This window comes from Dromiciops gliroides, chromosome 3 (genome assembly GCF_019393635.1).
Source record: "Dromiciops gliroides isolate mDroGli1 chromosome 3, mDroGli1.pri, whole genome shotgun sequence".
In the NCBI taxonomy this organism is placed as follows: domain Eukaryota; kingdom Metazoa; phylum Chordata; class Mammalia; order Microbiotheria; family Microbiotheriidae; genus Dromiciops; species Dromiciops gliroides.
In genome coordinates this window covers 256904111-256931497 of record NC_057863.1, presented here as the reverse complement: position 1 = coordinate 256931497, position 27387 = coordinate 256904111, and the positions used below count along the sequence as shown (strand labels likewise).

Below are 27387 nucleotides of genomic sequence, written 5' to 3'. Positions count from 1 at the left end.
TATTAACAAAAGAAAACTGAAGAAAGATGGCATCCTATGTTTATAACAAACTACAGGTAGATCTTGTGTTCATCTTGAGTTAGGCATAATTTTACATTACCTACCTTATTAGAAATACATAGTGTTACTAGCTGTGTGACCCTGGGCAAGTCACTTAACCCCAATTGCCTCACCACCCCCCAAAAAAATCTGTCCCATAGAAATACATAGTGATTTAAGATTACATTTTGAAAATCCTATATTTTGTATTGTGTCAAAGTACCCTAAAACACAAAATATGACCAGACTTTTATTTGATTATACTTAAAAGTTGACCATCTATATAACTTCTGTCCATTTTGTCCTAAACCTCAAATGGACTCGCATATAGATAATTGCCTGAAGGAGAGCATTTAAGGTCACTATATATAAGGGCATAAATTAATTGGCAAGAATTTTTCAAAAACATTTATTTTAACCATAGTAGCTCTGTACTTAAAAATTATACTTTCTGAATACTGTATATGATTAATATTTTACAAATCATGCTTGAACATACTTAAACGTTTCAAACTCTCATGTAAAACTGAATAGTTTTTACTCCTTTTAATATAATAGGCCAACTTCTGCCAATTAAACTCACTAACGCCTTCAAGTTAGTTTAAGAAAATAAATTTAACTCTGTCAATCTTCTATGGTGCCATTTATAAAGAATTTAAAAGGTTACTTCGGTTACCTTATTAAAATTACTTCTGAATTTACTAGTCTAAGATTAACTGGTATAGTTCTCTACCAACTTGCCCCTCTACTTTCCTCCTTCCCTCCTTCCCCTTGTAAATTTGTAAGGTTAGTAGTAGGAAAAAGGGAGTTAGAGAACAGACCAAGAAAACCCCTAACCCTCCATCCTCCTTAATACTTTAACTATATATCTTTTTTTTTTTTAACTTGGAATTTCCCCTCATTAATGGAAAGTGCCAAATTTTTTGCACTGGATTTTTTACCTGGCATCATCTCATTCAATGCTGTCATAAAAATGATTACTAAATAGTCCTTTCTAAAAGTCAAGAAACATTTTAATATTTCTATATAGTCATTTTAACAATAAAGACTTGTATCAATTTTTTCCATTTTACCATTTCATTCAGTGCTACAGTTTTGTTAAATTCAATTGGAAGGATTTTCAAATGAGAGTGGAACACTCTGAAGTTCATAATATACAGTCTCTTTTAAAGAGGTATCCACTTCTGACATAGATTTTTCTACTGGCGATCCTGATAGTGGCTGAAACTGGGAAGCATGCAATCCTGTGAACAATCCTTTGTAAGAAGCATTGCTATTATTTCTAGTACAATTTTGGCTTCCCAAAGTCTTTTGGGGAGGCTTCTTGCAAACAAAATCATAATTTAATTCCCTAGCAGTTTTAAAATTATCTCTATTCAACGTCCGGTAACCATCTTCATCTTCTTTGTACCTATAAGAATATAAAAGAATACAAAGAGACTAATGAAAACACATTTATTTACATGTCCTTATTATAACTAATAAAGTAACAAGGAGTATGGAGCCAATATTCATAAGGAAGAAAATAAGTAAATTTATGAAATTGTTTATTTTTTTCTGTTCCCCAAACTAACCCTTAAAGAAGTCCTCCCTTAGTGCCTTTCTTACAATAAATGCACAATACGTATACATTAATTTAATAAATGGTATTTCAAATGTTGGAATTCCCATAAATATATGTGAATTTTAACACTACTGCATAACTACAAGCCAGACATTAACTAATAGATATAATCAAGGTCAAAGGCATTATTGGAACACAGTAGGTTTTTTTTGTTTGTTTTTTGTTTTTTTTTTGCGGGGCAATAAGGGTCAAGTGACTTGCCCAGGGTCACACGGCTAGTAAGTGTCAAGTGACTGAGGCTGGATTTGAACTCAGGTACTCCTGAATCCAGGGCCGGTGCTTTATCCACTGCACCACCTAGCTGCCCCCACAGTAGTTTTAAAAATTAAAAAAAGTAAATAAGCAGCATTTTCTAAAGTGTTCTCCTCTGCTGTAATCATTGATAACTATTATGTCAATAATATACCTCAGCATGAATTTACATTTTTTAGTGGAAACCATTTTTGACATCAAGATGCAGTGCACAGAGCCCTGAATTTGGAGTCACATGACCTTGGTTTAAATTCTGGTTCTACTACTTTATATATGTGTGACTTTGAGAAATTCTCTGCTCAATTTACCTCATCTGTAAAATGAGGCCTTTGGATTACATGAGCTCTAAAGTTCCTTCTAGCTCTAGATTATAATGCTAGGTATAATCAAGGCCAAAGGCATTATTTGAACAAATCAACCTTAAGGACAAAAGAGTAGACAAGAATTAGAATTTAATAATTAGGTATTCTTTCTTAATACAATCCTTGACAACTGTTAGATCTTTTGTATATCTAGACATGGATATCTGTTTATAGAGACATGGATATTAGTATATTCAAATCTACAGACATACTAATATGTAATTTGTATTTTTACTGGAAATGATATCTAATCAAATTAACACTAAAGATTAATAATTGGGGGCAGCTAGGTGGCGCAGTGGTAAAGCACCAGCCCTGGACTCAGGAGTACCTGAGTTCAAATCCGGCCTCAGGCTCTTGACACTTACTAGCTGTGTGACCTTGGGCAAATCACTTAACCCCCATTGCCCCACAAAAAAAAATAATTACTTTCTATGAGGTCTTCAAAACATTTTACAAGTTGAATCTGTGGTGGAATTCCTATTTCAGTAGGAAAGAATAAACTGAATGCCACTGTTAGATACATTAAGGAGATTAATAACAAAAAGAAAGGCCTTGAATACACTAAAATATTAATAGCATAATTTTTAAAAAGTAATTAATTTTTTTTAGTTTTCAACATTTGTTTAGATTTCAAATTTCAAATTTTTCTCCCTCCCTCCCCTCCTTCCCCCCTTCCCCAGACAGCAGGTAATCTGACATAGGTTACATATTTATCTATCTATATATAATAACATTAAACATATTTCTGCATTAGTCATGTTATAAGAGAAGAATCAGTGCAAAAAGGAAAAACCTCAAAAAAGAAAAACAAGAGCACCAAAACCAAAACCAAAAGAAATAGTATGGTCCACTCACAGCATCCATATTCCATAGTTTCTTTCTTTTTTTTTCCCTGGGTTTGGAGAGCCTTTTCCATGATGAGTACTTTGGAACTTTCTTGTACCATTGCATTGGTAAGAAGAATCTAGTCTATCATAGTTGGTCAACACATAATGTTGATGATACTGTGTATAATGTTTTTCTGGTTCAATAGCATCATTTTTAAATAATAAAAGTGAATTAAAAATAAAGTTAATGCCCCTTGATTGGGAATTAACTGAACAAATATTAAAGTACATAAATGCAATGGAATATTATTGTGAGGTAAGAAAAATAAGATAGTTATTTATCTGCATGGGAAGCCATATGAGCTAATACAGAATGAATTAAGTAGAACCAGGAAAATAATATACATGACTATAGTAACATAAATGGAAAAAACCCAACAAAACAATCAAAACTGAATTCTGTGGAATTATAATGACCAAGATCTGTACCAAAGAAGAGATATGAGAAGGCACCTCCTCTTCCTTCTTAGCAGACGTAGAGAACTATGATATGAAACACTGATTATGTCAGACTTTTTTGATGTTGGTTAATTTAACTGAACTTTTCCCTCTCTTTTTAATGCTTCATTATGAGAGGGGAGGAAAGGAATATTTTGGAAACTATAAGTTATGTAAAAACGAAATATATAAATCAAAATTTATTTCAAAAAAAGAATAAGCTTATGGGAAAACTCAAAATGAGTACCTAAAGCGAGAAGGGAAACTGAGCTGATGCATCTTCCGGAGGTGTAAAGTCAAAGTGTAGCACCAGGAAAAACACTTCTGACAGATATGGCATTTGTACTTTATGGTACCATTACTCTGAAAATGAAGAAATTTTAACAAAATTGAAGAAAAGTAAGACTTTTTCTTAAAAGGTAGGATTTATGGGGCAGCTAGGTGGCGCAGTGGATAAGTACCAGCCCTGGATTCAGGAGTACCGGCTTTAGACACTTGACACTTACTAGCTGTGTGACCCTGGGCAAGTCACTTAACCCCCATTGCCCCACAAAAAAAAAAAATAAAAACATTTAAAAAAAAGGTAGGATTTATGACGGAGAAACCTCAATTATTGTTAATAATGCTATTCTTCACAATGTAAACTTTTTTTGGCCTATGTTCCTCTAAAGTAGAATGTTTCTTTTTTTCACTTATTCATTATACATACTAATTTTATAGTTAACACAAAGATCACACATAGCACTTGCCTTTTAATTTATAGTCTCAAGGTCTGCCTGGGTCACTGAGGAGTTAAATGATTCACCCAGAATAGGTAGTATGTGTTAGAGGTAGGACTTGAACCCAGGTCTTCTTTACTCAGGACCAATCTCCCTATCCACCATGTTTGGCTGCCATTATAGCAAGGAATGGTGTAAAACATTTAACTAGTTAGGTTTTTCTCCCCCCCCCCCCAGGGCAATGAGGGTTAAGTGACTTGCCCAGGGTCACACAGCTAGTGTTAAGTTTCTGAGTCCACATTTGAACTCAGGTCCTACTGAATCCAGGGCCGGTGCTCTATCCACTATACCACTTAGCTGCCCTCACTAGTTAGGTTTTTAATACTATAATTTTGAAAAGATCTATAGGGAAAATGCTTTTGGAAATGTTTGTCCTTTGTTATAGGCATATATAATTTAAAGGTTGAGACACAAAAAGTCAAAAATTGTATATAAAAAAACTTTCACTTTTATTTACTTACTTCGTGCACTCTTTTGTAATGCTGTCTAAATGTCTGTAAGGTATGAGCAGTGAAATCACATCCATTCACATCACAACAGTAGGGAGATGAATCATTGTGTGTTTCAATGTGCTTACGTAGATCATATTTATTCTTAAAGCTGAGAATTCAGATAAAAATATTAGTTAATATGCAGTTTTTAAGAGAATCATTGTTTTATAATTTAATGCTTAAATAATCTTAGAGTATTATTACAATGACTGGTAGAAAATCCAACATTAATTTGCAAGAAAATGACTCAATTATAAGATATAGTTGGTGTATTCCGGTATAGCTATAACCTTACGATATATGGAAAAATTAAAAGATATTTTACAGAATTGTTCGCAATTGTACCTGCTTTCTTTCTGCCTACTAACTCTATGTAAAAAAGTGTGGTATACTTTTGAGAAGTGAATGACCAAGATAATTTAGAATATGCAAAAAGAAGAATGACCCCTTACTGCCTTGCTTTTAACACCACATCTAAATTTCCTATTCCTTTTAAAATAAATTAAGACACCTTTTGTGAAAACAAACTACTGTTCTAGAATTAACTATATCCAGATGAAATTCAGTGAAAGCCTTACCAAAAAAAGGGGAGTATTTGAGAGTATAATGTTGCATCCCATGTCCCTGACAGAATGTATTCCATTCAAAGGGAGGTGTCTAGATGAAAATAGTGATTTAATAAAGTATAGGATATGTGTTGCCTTTTGGATTCCAGGGTCAGTTGTTCTACTTTCTATGTTAAATAGATTGATATTTTTCTAGTAATTCTTTTATATAAAAGTGCTATTCATTTATCTTTTTTGAAATATTTTAAAATAATATACAGTATGATATATTTGTTATTTTAAAACATGTATGTATGCATGTATATATGCACGTCTATATGCATGCAGATGTGTATACACACATACATATACATACACATACACAGTTATCCCTTCCACATTGTGACTTTCCCCATCCTGGTTTCAATATATCACAAGGTGGCATAAGAAATTAAATGGGAATTTGGGGAGGAGTTTTGTAGAAGCCACACATGACAGAGAAGGCCAGCAGATGACACAAAGCTTATGACCAAATAATTAACCCAAATTTTACAATAAGGTTCTCTAAATACCCATAAAAGAAAAAGGAAAAATCCAGACGTCTTTTCTGGCACAAAGGGAGGGCCAAAAAATTTTATGTGGATTTTCCAGATCATGGCATGCCACATCTCTAACCCCTGGATGTGGAAGGGATAACTCTATATATTTGGAAACTTACAACAAAGCTTTAAAAGGAACAAGTTAAATGCTTCATGACCAAAATGAAATTATTTCTACTAGTTTATTTTGCTATTCTATCTTTTGTTCTTACCTGCTATTACAGAAATCACAAAGGAAAGGACGTTCATCACAGTGTCGGAATCTGATATGTGTTTTCAGAGATGAAAAGTTTGCACATACCATGTCACAAAGTGGACAGTTAAGATGGCTAACTAAAAATAAGTAAATATAAAATCTGAGAAAATAACATTTTGTTTTTTCAAGACTTTTTACTCTAATTAAAAAAAACCCTCTAGCAAACTATCCCTATATTTCTATTGTTTTCAGTAGTATAATTTCTAATATAAAATTAAAATTGTTTTCTCTTTTTTGTCACAAAGGATAACTGAAGTAGAGAAAAGGGAGAAGAATATATTTGGAAATGACAGTGATATGAAAATAGAATACTAATAAAACAAAACCCAGTAATTATCTTCAACGAAGAATGTTAACAATAATTTCCAACTTCTTTTAAAAATGTATTTACACAGGGCAGCTAGGTGGCGCAGTGGATAGAGCACCGGCCCTGGAGTCAGGAGTACCTGAGTTCAAATCCGGCCTCAGACACTTAACACTTACTAGCTGTGTGACCCTGGGCAAGTCACTTAACCCCAACTGCCTCACTAAAAAAAAAAAAGAAAAAAAAATGTATTTACACTTTCCAAAGCTTCACTTTAAGAAAATTTAATATCTATCTATCTATCTATCTAAATTTGCAATGAGTATATTTCACTTTTGAAATGACTTTAGTATCATTTTCCTCTAAACAGGTGTTATCAGAACGCATTTAAAATATAGTTTAAATTGCAAAAATTCAATTTTCACACTTTTTAAAAGGCACTATAAAATGAAATATATTTGTATATATAGATTTAAAACCTGATGGGATTCAGGATGCAAAATGCATATAGTTTTTAGGCATGGCCAATTGCAGAAATTTGTTTTCCTTGATTATGCATACTAGTTACAAAGGTTTTCTTTTTCTTTTCAATAGGAGAGGTGAGAGGGAAAGAGAATAGACCTTTGTTAATTAAAAAAAGATTAAATTAAAAAATAACATGATGAGGCATAAATTTTGTGGGAAGAATTAAAAAGCTTGACTTACCAGGTATTCTAGATCTATAAAATATTTTTTGTCTGATTGGTATGGCACTAAATAAATAAATAAATAAACTTAGGATTGTCATTTTTATTATATTGGCTTCACCTAGATATGAGCAATTAGTATTTTTCCAATTGTTTAGATCTGACTTTATTTGTTTAAAAAGTGCTTTATACTCTTGTTCCTGGGTTTATCTAGGCAGGTAGACTCCCAAGTATTTTATATTATCTACAGTTAATTTTAAATGGAATTTCTTTTTCTTCATGTTGTTGCAGGACTTTGTTGGTAATATATAGAAATGCTTGCTGATGATTTCTGTGGGTTTATTTTGTATCCAGCAACTTTGCTAAAGTTGATAATGTTTTCAAGTAGTTATTTAGTCAATCTCTAGGATTTTCTAAGTATAATATTATATCACCTGCAAAGAGTGAGTTTTGTTTCCTCATTAACCTATTCTAATCCCTTAATTTTTTTCTCTTCTTATTGCTTTAGCATGCTCATTATCACCTCTGTCACCCAATATTGTACTTACTATGTATTCTACTATGATCCCGTAGGAGTCTCTCACTGGCAAAATGCTTGCTACAATACTGACATACAAATATTTGTTCTGAAAGAGACATAAATTCATTAATTCAACATTTTTAAGAATGTTTTTTTCAGGAAAACTAAATAATGCCAAAATAAAAAGTATCACACCTTCATATAAAGAGGGATACACAAACAAATGAATAATATAATCAATGTTATGACATTAAGTAAGCAAATATGAACATTTTAGTTGGTATTGTTTAAGATCGGTTTTTATAGGCAGTCATTACTCAGTATTTGCAAACAAAAATTAAATTTATATTCAAGAAAATAAAAATTAGTTCTGAAATTTTAAAATGTCCTTAATTCCTGAGACATTTCCTTCCAGGAAAAACATTTTACTCCTGGAATGTCGATATCTAAAATTATAACTTCTGCCTACACTACATTTTACTATACTTTGACACCCCAGCCATTACATGGCCACAGAATACCATGGGTTTCTCTATTCACAATCTTAATTACCCTGAGGCCATGCATATATTTTATTTTATTTTTTTTTTTTTTAGTGAGGCAATTGGGATTAAGTGACTTGCCCAGGGTCACACAGCTAGTAAGTGTTAAGTGTCTGAGGCCGGATTTGAACTCAGGTACTCCTGACTCCAGGGCCTGTGCTCGATCCACTGTGCCACCTAGCTGCCCCAAGGCCATACATATAGAAACAAAGAATCTAGGTTTCCAACAATCAGAGAATACCTCATAATTTTCAAACAAAGAAGAGTCAAGTATTTATTGTCCATGGACCAAACAGCACTACCTCATGAGAGATTTGGATTCATATTTCTTGAGGGTATTATCTGGAAAATATATCTAATGTGATTTAAGCCCATGCCCTCATGCCAATGTGAACCAGGGGACCTCTAAAGTCAGGGAACATCTAGATATCAAGTTTCCCATGAAATAATATTTCAAACAACCAATCAATCAATAAGCATTTATAAGTGTCTAATATGTGCCAGGTTCTTGTTGTCTTTGGATACTGATTAAACGAATTCTTCTAATTATTTGCCTCCTGAGGGATTTGCTTTTCCAATTAGCTGAAGCTTCTTTTGGTTTCATTTATATAATGAAAGTCAACATGGATGCAGGCCATTATTTCACTAATATTTTAATTCAGTCACTAGACAAAGCTCTTATACATAGTGCCAACATTTAAGTCTTTTGTCAATAGTCTAAAAACTTTAAAGGGAGAATAAAGGAAATTAATAAAAGATATTTTACCCAACAAACTCCACCCCCAAAACCCTAACAACTTAAATGAAATGAATATTAAAATATAAAATGTCCAAGTTAAAGAAGAAATAGAATTTAAATAATTAATCACATAAAAAATAATTGAACAAGTATAAATAAATTCCTAAAGGAAAGAAAAAGCCTCAAGAAATGTACAAGTGAATTACAAGTGACTTACAAGTGAATTCTATCAAATATTTGAAGGAAAACTAATTCTAATATTGTGGAAAAAAGGATGTCAAAATAGGAAAAAGAGATTCTACCAAACTCCTTCTATAATACAAATATGGTCTTGATACCTAAAGCAGGGAGAGACAAAGAAGAAAAAGAAAACTACAGACCAAGTCCCTTAATAAACTTTAAAAAAAAGTTAGCAAAGAGGTGACAGTAACATCAAAAAGATTATTATCTTTGACCAGGTTGGATTAATAATGAATGTGGGATTGACTTGATATCAGGAAAACTATCAACAAATAGGTTATATTAATAATAAGAAAAACCAAAATCATCTATGTACCAACAGATACAGGAAAAAACTTTTGACAAAATGAACACCTTATTTTCTTTTAAAACACACATATACAATTTATGCGCACATACATGAAACATAGGAACAAATGGATTTATCCTTTTCATAGCAAGTAAAATCTACCAAAAACCACGAGTCAGTATTACATGTAATGGTGTTAAACTAGAAGCCTTTCTATAGTCTTCATCAGGAATGAAGTAAAGGTATCCATTATTATCATTACTTGATGTAATTGTTAGAAATATGTTATAGTACTAAGACAATAAAGAGAAAAAGTTAAGGAATATGCTTAGGCAAAGAGGAAAAAATACTGCTTTTTGCTGATAAGATGGTTTACTTAGATTATCCTGGAGAGTCAATTAATTGAAACAGTAACTTAAGCAAAGTAGCAGGATACAAAATAAAGTTATGTAAATCTTCATCATTTCTATATATTATCAATAAAACCCAACAGGAAGAGATAGAAAAATTCCATTTGAAATAACTGTAGAATATATAAAGTATCTACGCCATGACACACATAGGAACTATCTGAAATACAACTAATTACAAAATACTTTAACCAAATAAAAACAGACTTAAATGACCAGAGAAATATTACTCACGGGGTAAACAAAGCCAATATAATAAAAATGATAATGCTACCTAAATTAATTTATTATTCAGTGCCATATTAATCAAAATACAAAGATTACTTTATAAAGCTATAAAAACAAAAACCAAAATTCATCTGGAGGAACAAAAGGTCAGGACTGATCTCAAGGAAAATAATAAAAGTGGAAAGGAAGATGGCATTGAAGTATCACAACTCAAAGTATACTTCATAGAAGTAATCATTAAATTGATGTTACTGGTCAAGAAATATTAAGGATTAGTATAACAGATTATATTACATATAGAAGCAAATGAATACAGTAGCTTGGGGGTTTATAAATGCAAAGATCCCAGATATCTGGGTAAGAACTTACTATATGACAAAAGCTGCCAGGAAAAATACAAGTAGGTAAATATCTCACATCATACACTAATGTGGATACATAATATAAATATAAAGGGATGTAAAACAAATTAAGCAAAGAATAAATTATCTTTCAGATCCTTAGATCTGATAAGCATTCATTATAAAAAAGGATAACAAGATAAAATAGACAGTTTTGGTTACTTAAAATTAAAAAGTTTTTATGCAAACAAAACAGATGCAACTAATTTTTAAAAATCTTAATAGCATTTTATTTTTTTCCCGTTACATGTAAAGGTAGTTTTCAACATTTGTTTTTATAAGATTCTGAGTGCCAAATTTTCTCCCTTCTTCCCTTCCCTCTCCCCTCCCTAAGAATGAAAGCAATCTGATATAGGTTATACGTGTACAATCACATTAAACATACTTGTTCATTAGTCCTGTTGTGAAAAAAGAATCAGAACAAAAGTGGAAAAACTCAATACAGAAAAAAAGTAGAAATAGTGTGGTTCAATCTGCATTGAGATTCCACAGTTCTTTTTTCTGGATGTGGAGAGCATTTTACATTATGAGTCCTTTGGAATTTTCTTGGATCATTGTATTGCTAAGAAGAGCTAAGTCTATCATAGTTGATCATCACACAATGTTGCTGTTACTTATGTACAATGTTCTCTTGGTTCTACTCACTTCACTCAGCAATCCGTCCCCTTAAGTCTTTTGAGGTTTTTCTGAAATCTGCCTGCTCATCATTTCTTACAGCACAATAATATTCCATTATATTAATTTACCACAACTTGTTCAGCCATTCCCCAACTGATGGGCATTCCCTCGATTTCTAATTCTTTGCCATCACAAAGAGAGAGCTGCTATAAATATTTTTGTACATGTGGGACCTTTTCCCTTTTTTATGATCTTTTTTGGGATACAGACCTAGTAGTGGTATTACTGGGTCAAAGGGTATGCACAGCCCCGTAGCCCTTTGGGCATAGTTCCAAATTGCTCTCCAGAATGGTTGGATCAGTTCATGACTCCACCAATGCATTAGTGTTCCAATTTTTCCACAGCTTCTCCAACATTATTTTCCTTTTTTGTCATATTGGCCAATTTGATAAGTGTGAAGTGGTACTTCAGAGTTGTTTTAATTTGCATTTCTCTAATCAATAGTAATTTAGAGCATTTTTTCATATGGCAATTGATAGCTTTAATTTCTTCATCTGAAAACTGCTTGTTCATATCCTTTGACCATTTCTCAGTTGAGGAATGACTTGTATTCTTATAAATTTTATATAGTTCCCTATATATTTTAGAAATGAGGCCATTATCAGAAACACTGGCTATAAAAATTGTTTCCCAGCTTTCTGTTTTCCTTCTAATTTTGGAAGTGCAGCTAAAATTTGAAGGAATGTAACTAGGGAAAATAGTGGCAGAAAGTTTCTGTAATAAAGGTTTTCCAAGGTATTACATATTCCAAAATACGTAATGAGGTGATTCCAATTCATAAGCATATGGGCTATTTTGTAATTGATAAAAGTATGAGAATAGGCAGTTTTCTAAGGTAGAAATCCAATATATCAATAGTAATAAAAAATGTTCCAAATCAACTAGTAACTAGAGAAATGCAAATTAAAAGAACTTTGAATTTACATCTCACATCCAACAGACTGGCAAGGTATTTTTTTAAAAAGAAGCATGACAGGGCAGCTAGGTGGTGCAGTGGATAGAGCACCGGCCCTGGAGTCAGGAGTACCTGAGTTCAAATCTGGCCTCAGACACTTAACACTTACTAGCTGTGTGACCCTGGGCAAGTCACTTAACCCAATTGCCTCACTAAAAAAAAAAAAAAAAAGAAGCATGACAAATGGTGCAGAGGTCGCAGGAAAACAGGTACATTAATGCTCTGTTGGTAGAACTCTGAATTGGTCTGGAAAGCAATGTTACTATGACCCAACAGTCACTAAACTGTGCATATCCTACATCCAGTGATACCTCTACTAGGCTTATAGACTCCAAAGAGATCAAATGCAAAAGAAAAGGACCCAAAATTACAAAAATGTTTATAACAGCTCTTTTTAGTGGCAAAATACTGAAAATTAAGGGGGTGCTTATCAATTGGGGAATGGCTGAATAAATTATGGGGGGGGGAGCTAAGTAGATGTTGAGCAACATTGGGAGCCCATTTCCAGGAATACCAAAGTATTAGCAATCCTTTTGTACCCTACTCAGACTTCATCTGGAGTATTGTGTATAGTTCCGGGTACCACAGTTTCATAATGTCATTGATAATCTGGAGAGCATCCAGAGGAGACAAACTGACATAATGAAGGACCTTGAGTCAATGGCATTTGAGTATCAGTTGAAAAAACTGGGGGTCTTTGGTTTGAAGAAGAGTTGAGAAGGATATATAACTTTACTTTAAGTATATGCAAGGCTACTATGTGGAAAAGGAATGAATATGAACATAATGCATAGGGACTGTACTTCAAGAAAGGATGAAAAGGAAAACTTTTCAGAAAACATGAGACTTTTATAAACTGATACAGTGTGAAGTGAGAACTAGGAAGAAAAATTTCTACAAAGGCATTGTAAAGACAACTTGAAAGATCAGTGCAATGACTGAACATGATTCCAGAGGATCAATGATCCTTATAGAAAGGTGATGGACTCTGGGTACAGAATGATGAATATATTTTATGACATAGCCAATATGGGGATTAATTTTGTTTGCATATAATTTTCGCTAATAGGGAGGGAGGTAAAAGGGAGAAAAATTCCCTTACCAGCTGTATGACACTGGGCAAATCAACCTATATTTGTATCAGTTTTTGCAATTGTAAAATGAGGGGAATAATAGCAACTACCTCCCAGGGTTGCTGGAAGGATAAAATGTGATATTTGTAAAATGTTTAGCACTGTTCCTGGCAAGTAGTAGTAGGTGTTATATAAACGTTAGTTATTCAATAAACATTTATTAAGCACCGACATTGTGCCAGACACTGTGCTAAGTCCTAGGAATAAAAAAAGGCAAAAGACAATTACTACTGCAATTCTGTTTTGCTCATAAAGCACAGCACCTTCTTTGATGTAGGCATGTGATGTTGGGTTCCCTGTGCCACCATGTCTCATGCTCACATATCTCACAACTCATTTTAAAATTCTTCAGCAATGGACAAGTTGTGGTATATGAATACAATGGAATACTACTGTGCTGTAAAAAATGATGAGCAGGAGGAGTTCAGAGAAACATGGAGGGTCTTGTGTGAGCTGATGATGAGTGAGATGAGCAGAACCAGAAGAACATTGTACACAGTATCATCAACATTGAGTGTTGATCTACTGTGATGGACTATATTCTTCTCACCAATGCAATGGTACAGAAGAGTTCCAGGGAACTCATGATAGAAGAGGATCTCCAAATCCAAGAAAAAAAAAAAAGAACTGTGGAGTATAGATGCTGAATGAACCATACTATTTCTTTTGTTTTTGGTGCTGTTGTTTTTTTTCTATTTTGAGGTTTTTCATCATTGCTCTGATTTTTTCTCTTATAACAGGACTAATGCAGAAATAGGATTAATGTTATTATGTGTATATATATGTGTGTATAGATATAACCTATATCAGATTACCTGCTGTCTAGGGGAGGGGGGAGGGAGGGAGAAAAATCTGAAATTGTAAAGCTTGTATAAACAAAAGTTGAGAACTATCTTTACATGTAACGGAAAAAATAAAATACCTTATATGTAAAAAAAAAAATTCTTCAGCAATACTTTGAGTGTACTTGTACTGCTTCTTCTGACCTCTGTGTGAGCACTTGCCTAGAGCTAGTTCTCCGTAAAATGGGCAAAATTTAAAGGCAATAAGAATGTCTCTTTTATTGTATTTCCATTTTTTACATATTCTAAAAATAAGGTTTCTACTATAAAACAAAATCTTTTAAATTTCTTCCAGGTTCTTTTTTTTTGCGGGGCAATGAGAGTTAAGTGACTTGCCCAGGGTCACACAGGTAGTAAGTGTCAAATGTATGAGGCTGCATTTGAACTCAGGTCCTTCTGAATCTAGGGCAGGTGCTTTATCCACTGTGCCACCTAGCTGCCCCCATCTTCCAGGTTCTTAAACTAAAAAATATGGTATAATATACATAGAGTACCAGGAGATACAAATATAATAAAATCTTCTTGGGAAAAAAAATTAACCATGTAGCTCCCTTCAAAGCTCAGTTCAAGTGCCACCTCTTAGAACTTTATCTCCAAGATACCATTGTCCTGTACCAATTACTTTGCATAGTCTTGTATTTACTTATATGTATGTGTATTAGTCTCCCCTTCTATTGACTAAACTCGCTGAGGGCAGTTAACTGCTTCATTTCTTTCTTTTTTTAATCACCAATGCCTAGCACATCATAAACACTTGGTGCTTAATGTTTGCTGATTGATTGATTTACCTAATTCCTGACATTAGTGTCAGTAGTAGTGTGGATTCTTTCTTTCTGGTGAAAATAATTTGTGAAATTTGTGAAAATTCTTTTTGACTAAATAAGTAATTATCAGATGCCTGCTATGGGTCTGATATGATTTGCAACTGTCATGTCCCTTATTTTCTTAATTTTTTTGGATTAAACCTGTTTTTTCTTCAGTATAGCCAGTTCCTTGTAAAGAACTTTCTCTACCAATGCTGATTGAGATCTTTGTGGAAATTTAGTCTTACAGAGTTGCTTAGAACATGGAAAGTAAGTCTTGCATTGTGAACAGAGAACTGGCTTACAAGTCAGAAGACCAGTGGCCAAGTAAGTTTGCCTCTGAATCTAGTGTTATGAGCCTGGACAAAATACTTAACCCTTTGGGGTGGGGGAGGAGGGAAAAGGGGGGGACCCTTCTACTTGCAACTTTCTAAGATGGTAAATTGCAGAGAAGTTGATAATCTGCACTGGTAGAGTAAGTTCCTCACTGGGAGATCTCCATACTAATGAAATCAACAGATTCAACCAAAAGAAAAACACTTAATGCACCAAAATGCTCTCATGTATAACACAAACTTAAGGAATTCTCTTTAAGATGGTTGTGGGGGAAAAATATCAAATCTACTTACTATCCTCTGAAATCTGTCGTTTGGCATGATCAAAAAACTTGGTATTGTTGGAGAACATCCCTCCACAAGAAGGACAGGCCACTACTTTTTCTTGAGTATGTGTTCTTAAGTGCTCTCTTAATTTATGCCGACTCTTACATGTGCCATCACAATCTAAAGATAGATACCATATTAGGTTAATAGAAAAATTTCACCAACTAAATATGATGTTTTCTTAGGTTTTACTGAAATACTTATGGAAAAGGAAATATCAAACTTTAGTTATACTTAATGAGAGATAACTACAGTGCTTCAGTAGAGAAAAAATAAATAACAGCATATTTCTATCTACATATACCTTCTAAAATGTGAATTAAAAGCTATATAAAAAACCCCAAAAGCAACTTATGTCAATCTTTTAATGAACTGGCATGTTATATTTATTTTATGCTATTAAAAAAGTCAAAGCAAAAAAATCTTCAAAACACAAGAGGGGGTGGGGGAATGTGACCAAGAAAAGCCACTTTAAATATGTACCCAGAGGCTAATGATATTTAACACATTTATCACCTATATAATAAAATATAGGCTCAAAAGTTGATGGATAAACCAAGAGCTTGAAAGAAAATAGTATCTTTTGGGGGGGGGCAGGGCAATGAGGGTTAAGTGACTTGCCTAGGGTCCCACAGTAAGTGCCAAGTGTCTGAGGCCACATTTGAATTCAGGTCTTCCTGAATCCAGGGCTGGTGCTTTATCCACTGAGCCACCTAGCTGCTCCCAAAAAGGCAATGTTTGGGTAAATAGTATCTTTATAGATAAAACAAGAATTTTCAAATGGGCTGTTAAATGAAAAAAATGATAGCTGTCAAAGAGATGGAATAAAATAGAAACACAAAAGTAGTACATTGTTTTTGTTCAGTTGTTTCATTCATGATTGACTGATCTCATTTGGCATTTTCTTGGCAAAGATACTGGTTTACCATTTCCTTCTCCAAGTAATTTTATTGATAAGGAAACTGAGACAAACAGGATTAAGTGACTTGCCCAGAGTCACACAGGTAGTAAGTGAGGCTAGATTTGAACTCGCATCTTCCTGACTCCAGGCCCTGTACTCTATCCACTATGCCACATAGCAAGAAAAAAAACCAAACAAACTACACAATTAAATTAAAAAACTGCAAATATTATGCCATCTCTGTAGAAGTATTACAGAAAATAAAGTTCGAAGTGAATAAAAAGCTGTTATCAATATTTGGGTGTTTTTTAAAAGAATACACATAGTAGTATTACATAACATACATCAGGTTATACAGGAGTATCCTTATCAACAGGCAAAAATTTTTATAAATTACTGTACAATAGTTATACATTATAAATCACTGTATAGTGATTCTTATTGTTCAGCAAAATTCTTTATTCAGGTTTTTTCAGGGCCAGTATTTCTTTATGGTTTGTACTTCAACATATTTGCATATATCATCTTGTTGATATAATATCATTTTAACATGCTTTTTAAATTTTACCTGGTGTATGGGGTGAGGTGAGTGAGACACAATCATAGCAGTTTGTATCAGCAACCCCCAGGGAAAGTCCTTCAGTGACTTTGAAGGCTACTTAGACTAACCACTCTCAGAAGTATGATTCTCATCTACAATGTCCTTGATAATTGGTTACCTAGACTAAGTTTAAAAGACCTCTAGTGACAGAGAACTGACTACTTCCAGAGGAGTCCCATTATAATTTGCGACAGTGTTTTAACTATTAGGAATTTTTTCCTTATCTTGAGCTAAAATCTGCCTTTCTGCACCTTTTACTTATTGGTCTCAGTTCTGTACTGTGGAGTTAAGTAACACAAGTCTAATGCTTCTTCCCCAAGATAGCCCTTCAAATGTTTTACAATTGTTATCATGCTTCTCTCATTTCAATTACCATTGTTCTGAGTTACCTCACCAATTTGGTCACCCTCATTTGAACATGTTCTAGTTTGTCATTGTCCTTCCTAAAATGTTGTGGGCAAATATGAACACAATAATTTAGATGTATTCTAACTAGAAGAGGACATCACAGATTTTCCTTACTGCAAAGTTATCAAGGCAGCACTGTGTAAAAGATAAGAGCGCTAGAACTAGACTCAGGAGACGTGAATTCACAACCTACTTCACTGTTTGATATCTATGTCCTTTTTTTTTCCTGGAGATTTTTATTTATGCAGCTAAATAATAGATTAACATTTTAAATTTTCTTATGATATTGATTTATATTGGTTTTGCTATTCATGAAAACTATCAGCTTTTTCTCCCTACATGAACTGTTTCCTTTACCCAGTTTCTCCCCAGTCCTGAACTTCGAGTTGTTTTTTAACCCAAGTTCAAGACTCCAAATTTCTTTCTATTAAATTGTATCATATTAACTTCTGCCATTCCAGTCTGAGACCTTTTAGATCTCAATTCTGGTATCTACTCTATTATTCTACTTTGTTTCAACCACTTACAAGATATGAGAAACAATAGAGCAAAGGGCAGCCATAGTCTAGAACAAAGCTTCTTAAACTGTGGGTCATGTAACTGAATGTGGGGTTGTGAAAAATCTGGCAACAGTAAAAGGTTATGTATGCCTATTTTATATACCTCTGTACCGGGGGTCGTGTAAATATTTCTCAGGCAAAAAGGGGTCATGAGTGAAAATAGCTTAAGAAGCCCTGGTCTAGAAGTAACTGTTGTGGAGATGCAACCTGGCAAATTCTTCTGCAGATGCTTCAGCATTTATGTTCTCATAAGCCAAAGGCACTGAAAACCTGGAATATAAAGTTCTCACTACTAAAGTCATTGTTAATGTCAAATGGCTCAGTATGATATTATTAATGAAAATGACATTAAAGAAGATGCCTTATCTGCTTTGCCACTGAAGCCTAAGGCCCTTTCTGTTTGACTTGCAGCAGAAATCTCCTACATATTTTGTCTCTTTCTATTAAAGGCTGAGCCACTAGAGATCAGGGACATCTTGTTCTTCTATTTGCATAGACAGCACTTGGTATAATGCTTTGTATAACTGCCTTTGCATATATTAGGTGATTAATGTATGTTTTATCATTCCTTCTTTCCTTCATAGTGAATAGAGTACTGGCCTCTGCTGGAAGAGCTGTTTATATACTGGCTATATGTCCTTAAGTAAGTTAATTAACCTCTCAGTCTTATAAGCCAGAGGTGTCAAACATGCCCCACCGAGGGCCTTATAGCACTCTCAACAGGGCCAAACACAGCCTAAATGAGACTAAAATGTTAACTGGTTTAAAAAACTAAATAAAAAATGCAATGAAACAGATAATGGGGGCAGCTAGATGGCACAGTGGATAAAGCACCCACCCTGGATTCAGGAGGACCTGAGTTCAAATCTGGTCTCAGACACTTGACACTTACTAGCTGTGTGACTCTGGGCAAGTCACTTAACCCTCACTGCCCCGCAAAAAAACAAAACAAACAAACAAAAAAACCCTAAGTCAATATGTGGCTTTATGGTTTAGGGGCCCCCATTTTTATTTGAGTTTCACACCACTACTCTGAGCAACTCTGTAAGATTATAAATTACAGATAAAGTAAACATCTGCATTGGCTGAGTTTCTTCATCTGGAAGTTCCCTGTATCAGTAAAAGCATAGGTCCAAACCCTATCCTTCATCTACATATGCATACCATTCATTACATCATTCAAGATACTGGTAAAAACTTTGAATAGAATTATACAAAACTGGCCAATGGCAGATATTGCTATATATTGCATTCTTTATGCTAGAAAGTTTCCTCCAGTATTAGTTGAGCTGGTATTTGATACTGAATCCATCAAATAGCACAGTTATTTAGTCCATATTTTCATCTTGTCCATGAATATTGAGAGATTTTTATCAAATACTTTGATACACATTTAGATATATGATGTCTACCACATTAATTTCTCTGATCTTTCATAATGGTTCCAAAAGCACAATGCTTTGCCAGCTAGAAAGGCAAAACAGTGGTTACAAAATAATTAGCAATTTGTCAGGCCTTGTTTATATACACTTTGAAATATAATGTTCAATTGCATATAGTTTCTAAGAAAAGATAATTGAATGTTTAGCTACTGGAACCCCAGCATGCATTCACCACCACTGTGAAGTAACCTTTCAATTATACTTAGCACTTATCAGACTTTTACTGAAATACAGTTTTCAGTATGATGATCTATAACCCAAATAAGATTTTGAATTAGAGAAGATTTAAGGGCAAACAATTGAAAAGCAAAACAAACTGAAATCTTTACCAAAAGAAGAAAATCAGAAAAGGCAACAATGATTTTTAAATATCTTAAAGGCTGTTTTGTACATATATATATACACATATACATACATGTGTATAGCTGGCTGATTTTCATTTTAACTGAGAAAGGTATAAGAGGAAATGGACTCATTAGTTAGACATAAGGATGATTTTCTTTACTGTGAGGTTGTCAAGGCAGTACTGTATAAAAGATAAGAGTGCTAGTGCTAGACCTTGATTCATAATTTACTTTAGTGACTGACAATAATAAATCTAACCAGTCAAGTATTTATCAATCACTTATGTGCTAGGTGTTGTGCTAAACAATGAGGATACATACAATATAGATGAATTAATACCTATTTGAAAGGAACTTATATTCTAATGGGGAAAACAAGCATATAATTATTTATATTTATTTATACACACAAAGATACATATATGTAAATATTAACAAACAGAAAGTAGTTAAATACAAGGTAGTTTGGGGAGAACACTAGCAATTGAAAGGGATCAGGAAAGAGTTTATCCAGAAAATAGTTTTGAGCTGCATCTTGAAAGAAAACAGGGATTCTATAAAGCGGAGTTGAGGGAGTGGACAGGCATGAGAGCTAGTGCAAAGAAGCAGAGATAGGAGATGGGATTTCTCTGTGTGAGAAGACATAAAATGCCAATTTGGCTGTACTTCAGAGTATGGGAGAAGTAATAGTCAATAGCTAGAAAAGACAGTAGATGAGTTTTAAAATTTATTCTACAGGAAATAGGGAACTACTGAATTTATTGTGTCAGGGAGTGAGATGGTCAGAACTACAATTAAGAAAAATTCCTATGGCAGCAGTGTACAGGATGGACTAGATCAGGAAAAGGTTTGATGCAGGGAGACCAATTATAAGTTGCTCCAACAGTCAGGGGAAGAGGTGACAAATGACTGGATTAAGGTGGCAGTTGTGTAAGTACAAAGAAAGAATAGGATGTTAGAGATATTGCAGAGGTAGAAATGGTAGTATCTGGCAACTGATTGTTTTTGTGGGGTGAGGAAGAGTGAAAAGTAAAGGATAAGTGCCAACATTAGTAACATGAGCAACTGAAAAAATGGTTGTGTGTCAACAAATTAAAGCTAATTTGGAAGGGAGAAGGTTTACAAAAAACATAACAAGTCCAGTGTTGGACATGTTCAAATGTCTCCTGGACAACCAGTTTGAAATATCCAACAGGAAAACAGCTTTTTGGGCAGAGAATGGCATGTACTGATTTTTATAGAGGCCACTGAAGATCCTCTTTCACATTTTTATCACCTATATTATTCTAATCTCTAGCTCCCACCACAAGTTTCAAAGGAATATTATACTTTGGGGTTTGCAAAAAAAAAAAATCCTAGGCAGGCTATTGTCTTCCTGCTGAAGCAGCTAGAATAACAGTGTTAGAACTTGATGCATGTATTCTGAACAGTTGCTGATACTGTGGGCAATGGGCTTGGCTAATATTATCTCAATAATATTTCCTGGGTCTAAATAAACAGAAAATCACTCTCCTCCAAGCTTAATATTTTCAGGTCATATGGCACATTCATAGATAAAAAAGCAATCATTCAATGCCAACACACTACACTAATCTACATAAAGAAATAATAGGAACATTTTGCTGTAAAAAAAAAAATCTGCACACTACCTTTCCAGCGACAGAAGATGGCTTTTTTATTGTTTAAGAGACTTTCTTTTTCAGCACAGTAGGCATGCATGGTAACATGTTGATAAAACCATTCTGGGTTATTGATGGTCATCTGAAAACATTGCATAAGTATTAATTCATTCATGCAAAGAGAACAAGAATGGCACAAAGAAGGATAACAATACAAATTCTGACAGAAGGGATTAAATGAATTCAGCATTGCCTATCATGGTATAGCCTATATTAAATATTACTATTTAACATTTTTCCTGGATTGAAAATTAAAATAAATAAGGATACATACTATCCTGTTCCTATCCAAATGTTGGAAAAAAAGTCATTTGAAAGGAGATATTCATTAAATGGACATTACATACTAAAAAATATTAAACTGGTGACTATTACAACTTTGCACTTCCTTACTAATACACAAACATCTAGTTTTTTTAAAAATAGTGCTTTAAAATTACCATTTGCAAAAATGTCTAATATTCACAAATATTCTCCCATTATTTGCTGAGGTAATGCTAGGCAGAAATTACCTAATTGTTTTCTTCCAAAAGAAGTTATGGACATTTAGTTATCTTAGAATATATGTTTCATGTCATAAAAGCTTTTACAATTTAAGAAAATGTCAATACGCATAAAACTGTTATTTCTCCTGCCAAAAAAGGAAATGTTCCAATAAAGTTAGCTTTTTTGCTACGTAACTTATGTTAAATATGTATGTGTATATATTATCTAATACTTTAAGAATCTATAGCTTCATCAGTAGACATTTTATTTCCAATATAAATGAGAACCCTTCTGCAAATTAGTACTTGGAATCTGAGAATAATTATAGCCTCATCCTTTAGCAAAGCTGGCAAAGAACCTCTTCAAATTTAACCAGATGGGGGTCCTAAGTCAACATCTACAGTCTGTCACTGAGTCCTTAATTAGAAGCTTTTCAAGTTTAATAGGACTTGGCAAAGCTTGTGTCTTGCCAGTACAGAACCCAAAATCACTGTCTCCACTATGACTAGGACTTTGGAATGGAGGAACATTAGTATGTATAGTGAATCTGGTAAGATATTTATATGTCCTTTAAAAAAGCTATTTGTAATAAAATGGAATATTGTTGGCAAATCCAAGTAAAATACATTTATCTATATTAAAATGAAACCTTTCCCAACAGGGAGAAATAGGCAAAAGTTATAGAAAAGGAAAAGAAAAAGAGATTACCATGACTACTGTTTCACTTACATCACAATGCTCCCAACAGCAAACAAAAGTGTCTGTAATCTCTGGGACCATATTTTGGCTGTGATTACTTTGTGAACATTCTGGCAAATCTTGGTGGGATGCTCTTATTTGAGAGCCCAAGTACTTCAGTTTAGTATGGTGACTATGGAAATTCACATGGATTATCAATTCATTGGGACCAACGGCACAAAATTCACAACTTCTCCAAAGACACTGATATTGTTCTAAATGTAAAGAGAAGAAAGGAAGTTCTACAAGCATAAAATACACATTTCACAGGACAGTATTTGATAATATATAATTTACATTTATGGTATTTATTTGAAGTATTAATATGGTTGTTTTGATTCTATCATTTATTGGCAATAAATTTCTACACTGGTATTTTAGCATCTCTTTACCCTTTATTCCATCAAATACAAAACATTTTTAAGGGTCTAGAGCTCTAGACCCCTTTTCTTATATAAGGAAAAATATATTAACATATCAAATTCATATCCAACAAATTATTAGTACTGTTTGCTTGGGGGGGTTGTACATAGCACACTGAACTAGGAGTCGAGAATTTCTAGGGGGCAGCTAGGTGGCGCAGTGGATAAAGCACTGGCCCTGGATTCAGGAGGACCTCAGTTCAAATCCAGCCTCAGACACTTCACGCTTACTAGCTGTGTGACCCTGGGCAAGTCACTTAACCCTCATTGTCCCACAGAAAAAAAAAAAAAGAGACAATTTCTAGTCCTGGTTCTGTAGTTATCTATGAAAGCTTAAGCAAATTATTTCACCTAACTCTCCTTCCTTTTTTGGAGGCTATGAATATTTTTAGGAATTTTATTTTCAGCTGCTTTCATCTGAGGTAAGTTTAGGCATATCATATTAGATACTGTATTAGGTCTGTAATCACAAATCATCTTTTCTATGTGTCACTCTACTTATCCAGCCCTAACCTTACTCTGTCGACTTTCACATCTCCAATTATCTAATAAACATATCAAATTAGGTATCTTGTATACATATGAAATTTGACATGTCCAAAACAGAAATTATCTTTTCTCTAAAACCTTCCCCCCTCCAAACTTCCCTATCAATGTCAAGGGCACCATCATCCACCCAGTAATCTATGGCTACTAGTCTAGGTGTAGACTACTCACTGACACCCCCCCCCCCACCTTTACCAACACTTGTCCACTTTACTTTGAAACATCCCTGCTCTTATCCTCTGATAATTTTACCACCCTAATGCAGGCCCTTACCTCCAAAAGCCTGGACTACTGTAATAGCCTAATGGTCAGTATGCCTATCCAAGGTTTCTCCCCGTTTCAATCCATCTAAAACGATTTTCCTAAAGTGCAGGTCTAACTTTATCACCCCCTCCCTTCCCCTACACAATAAACTCCAGTGGCTCCCTATCACCTGTAGGATCAAATACAACAGGGGGGCGGCTAGGTGGCGCAGTGGATAAAGCACCGGCCCTGGATTCAGGAGTACCTGAGTTCAAATCCGGACTCAGACACTTGACACTTACTAGCTGTGTGACCCTGGGCAAGTTACTTAACCCCCATTGACCCACAAAAAAAAAAAAAGGGATCAAATACAACACCCTCTGTTTGATGTTCATGTTTCATAACTTCTTCTTCTAGACCCCTCCACCACCTTTACAATCTACTTGAACCGTGAACCACACATATTCCTTGATTCAGTGACATTGGCCTCCTTTTTGTTCCCCAAACAAGACTTTTCCTCTCTGGGTTTCTAGAATTTTTTTGTCCCAGGGAGGGCAACATGGAACTAATAAGCTCTCATTTCTGCTTCTGGCTTCCTTCATGTCCTAGTTAAAATTTCACCTTCTGCAGAAAGCCTTTCCCAATCTCTTCATTCTAGTGCTTTCCTTCGGATGATTATTTCCTATTTATACTGTATATTGGTTTGTACATATTTGTTCATATGTTGTCTCCCACATTAGATTATGATCTCCTTAAGGTCAGGGATTCTTTTTGACTGTATCCCAAGCATGTAGCACAGTGCCTAGAACATAGCACTTACAAAAGGGTTATTGACTGTCTCCAAAACCCTTATTACTTTCCAATATACCATTCTATTAGACCATGTCTAATACATCCAACAAACCCTTCCAGATTAACAACAATCCTAAAACATCATTTCTACCACTTCACTCTGATGTCAAAAAAGAACTTCAATGATTACCAAATACCTTTAGGATGAGGTCAAACTCAGCTTCATGGACCCTCACAACTGGCTTCCACCCAGAGAAATTCTGGGGTGCTCTGTGCCCCATGACACTAGCCTTATAATTAGTTTTCTATATAAACCCTCTGCTCCCACCAAACTTTTTTTAAACTAATGCCCCAACCACATCTTTGTCCCACTTGTTTATCAGCAATTATAAAGTTCTGTACAGTACTTGGTACATACTAGACAACAAAGTGAAATTAAAATGCTTGTTGATTGAGTTTGTACTTTCCTACTGCTTGCTTCTTGAAACAATGCTCTTCCACCCCTTTACTTTATCCAGATTTTAATCATCATTTAAGACCTAGCACACCACTTATGTCCTTTCATAAAGGAATTCCTGATCATTCTAGCTTGATCCCTCTCTTCTCTAGCAATTATTGTCTGAATCATTCATTTACTATCATATCGTACTGCTGTGGCATTTGCTCTAATTATTCCTAAACATTATTCCTCTCATCACTTTTTCAGTTAGGATCGTCTTGCCTTCAAGTAGATTATAAACTCCTGCCAATTTACACATAACTATTTTTGTACATTCTATAAGGCTCAGTGGATTCCCATTATTAAATGTGTTGGAGTATTATAATTTCCCTATCACCTCAGTGCTTAGCCTTTGACATGGGGGTTGGGACATATCGAGGAATAAAGTTTAAACTGCCCAAATAGCTATCAGGAGGGACACTCGGAAGAAGTTAGGGGAGATTAAATTCTATAGCAGGAAAGTCAGTTAGCCATGGCTAGTACCTGAGCTAAGAGACAGAGATAACTCTTGAGGTCCCGGACTATCACTCCAAAAAAACCATTCCCCACCCCATTCAAGCTTTCCCCACTCCCAAAAGGAACTTTCCATTGTTTCCCCATCTATCTATAAAAGCTTTGGCCTTTCTTCCATTCCATAAGAAAAGATGTCTCTAAGCCATCTCCTACCCTCCAGAAGTCTTTGACTTTCCTCTGAGTCACTTTCTACAGAGCCCAAATAAAAGACCATTTTACTCTAACTGGATTGTGGGCCAGAGTTGTAATTCTTTAAAGAAGACTACCTAAGGATCCCCACCACCTATTTCCCAGGGACACCTTAAATTGAGCAAGTGTTTGGAAAAAACTTAAGTGGATTTCATTTGCATGCAAAACTGTCTCTGAAATGCAGATCAAAAGAATTTTACCCTTCTTTAAATCTAAAAACAATTTTCATCTAAATTAATGTTTATAAAGTATTAACCCACAATTTTAATAGTAATCTAATTAGCATGAAGGCCTTAAATTGGTGTTCTCACAGATTTTAATATCATTTTAAAACGAAGGCTACTCCATTAAAAAAAAATTAATTTTTCTTCCCACAATTCAAAACAGTGAATTACTACTTTAGACAAGGAAGTACTTTAGTTCTATCAAAGTAATTGGAATAGCTTTAATCACCATCAAAATAAGTTTCTTCCAAAAAATTCCAAATGGGACAACCTGAATCAAAGGAATCTCAAGGACTTAACAAAAACAAAGGCCCTCCTTTTAAAGAAAAAAAGGCAAACGCGGGCAAATGCATTGCAATGGGTCTTGTTTTAAACTGCAGGCAGAGTAATAAATTCAAGGATCTCTATACTAATCTATATGGCTACAGGATAAGGCAGAAACAAAATATTTTGAAAAAGATATTTCCAACCAAGCCCAATTCATTTCCCCCGTTTTATGCCCACAAACGAGTTTTACCCTGGTCTATTTTTTGCCAGTTTTTTCTGTCAAGGAAAAAAAAAAAGTAAACCATATGAGGAGACATAGAGTGAACCTATTACCTAATTTTTCCCGTGAGTCATTTAGGTGTTCTCTCAAGTGTCTGGCAACGTGATTACAAAATTCCTCCATGCATTTTCCTACAAACGTGCAATCATTCCACTCGCAAGGCAGAACCAGCTCAGAAGGCTTTATCCTCCTCTTCCTAGAAGCCATTACTAAGGAAGCTTAAAAAAAAAAGAGCCAAGTGGTCTGATTTTTTTCGGAGACCTTGGGGAGGAGAGATTTATTAGTTGTGCCACAGGTGAGAAAACAGTCCTGTAGACTGAGGTCAAGGCCCACAAAAGGGCGCTCCACTCTTACTACCCCCCACCCCCAGCCCCGGGGCTTGCACTGGAGACTGGTCGGATGTCCTAGTGAGGGGACAGTAACCTACCCCCACCCCACCGCACCTCCTCCCTACTCTAGGGCAACCCCCTTCAGAGCTCCAATCTCGGATTCAAAAGCAGGAGACGACTGCCACCTTCATCACGAGCTGGTGAGACAGGGAGGGGG

General features: G+C 34.5%; 1 protein-coding gene across 1 annotated transcript; it reads right to left on the bottom strand.

Annotated features, from left to right (window-relative positions):
* On the bottom strand, positions 1-27387 carry LOC122750351 (histone H4 transcription factor-like). The gene is made up of 10 exons (XM_043997071.1): positions 27285-27387; positions 26895-27059; positions 22858-23081; positions 21613-21724; positions 15675-15827; positions 7814-7891; positions 6232-6352; positions 4846-4984; positions 3853-3968; positions 1-1450 (listed from the first exon to the last, which is right to left on the bottom strand). The coding sequence occupies exons 2-10, from the start codon at positions 27046-27048 to the stop codon at positions 1144-1146; spliced, it is 1404 nt and encodes a 467-aa protein (XP_043853006.1). The 5' UTR covers positions 27049-27059; positions 27285-27387; the 3' UTR covers positions 1-1143.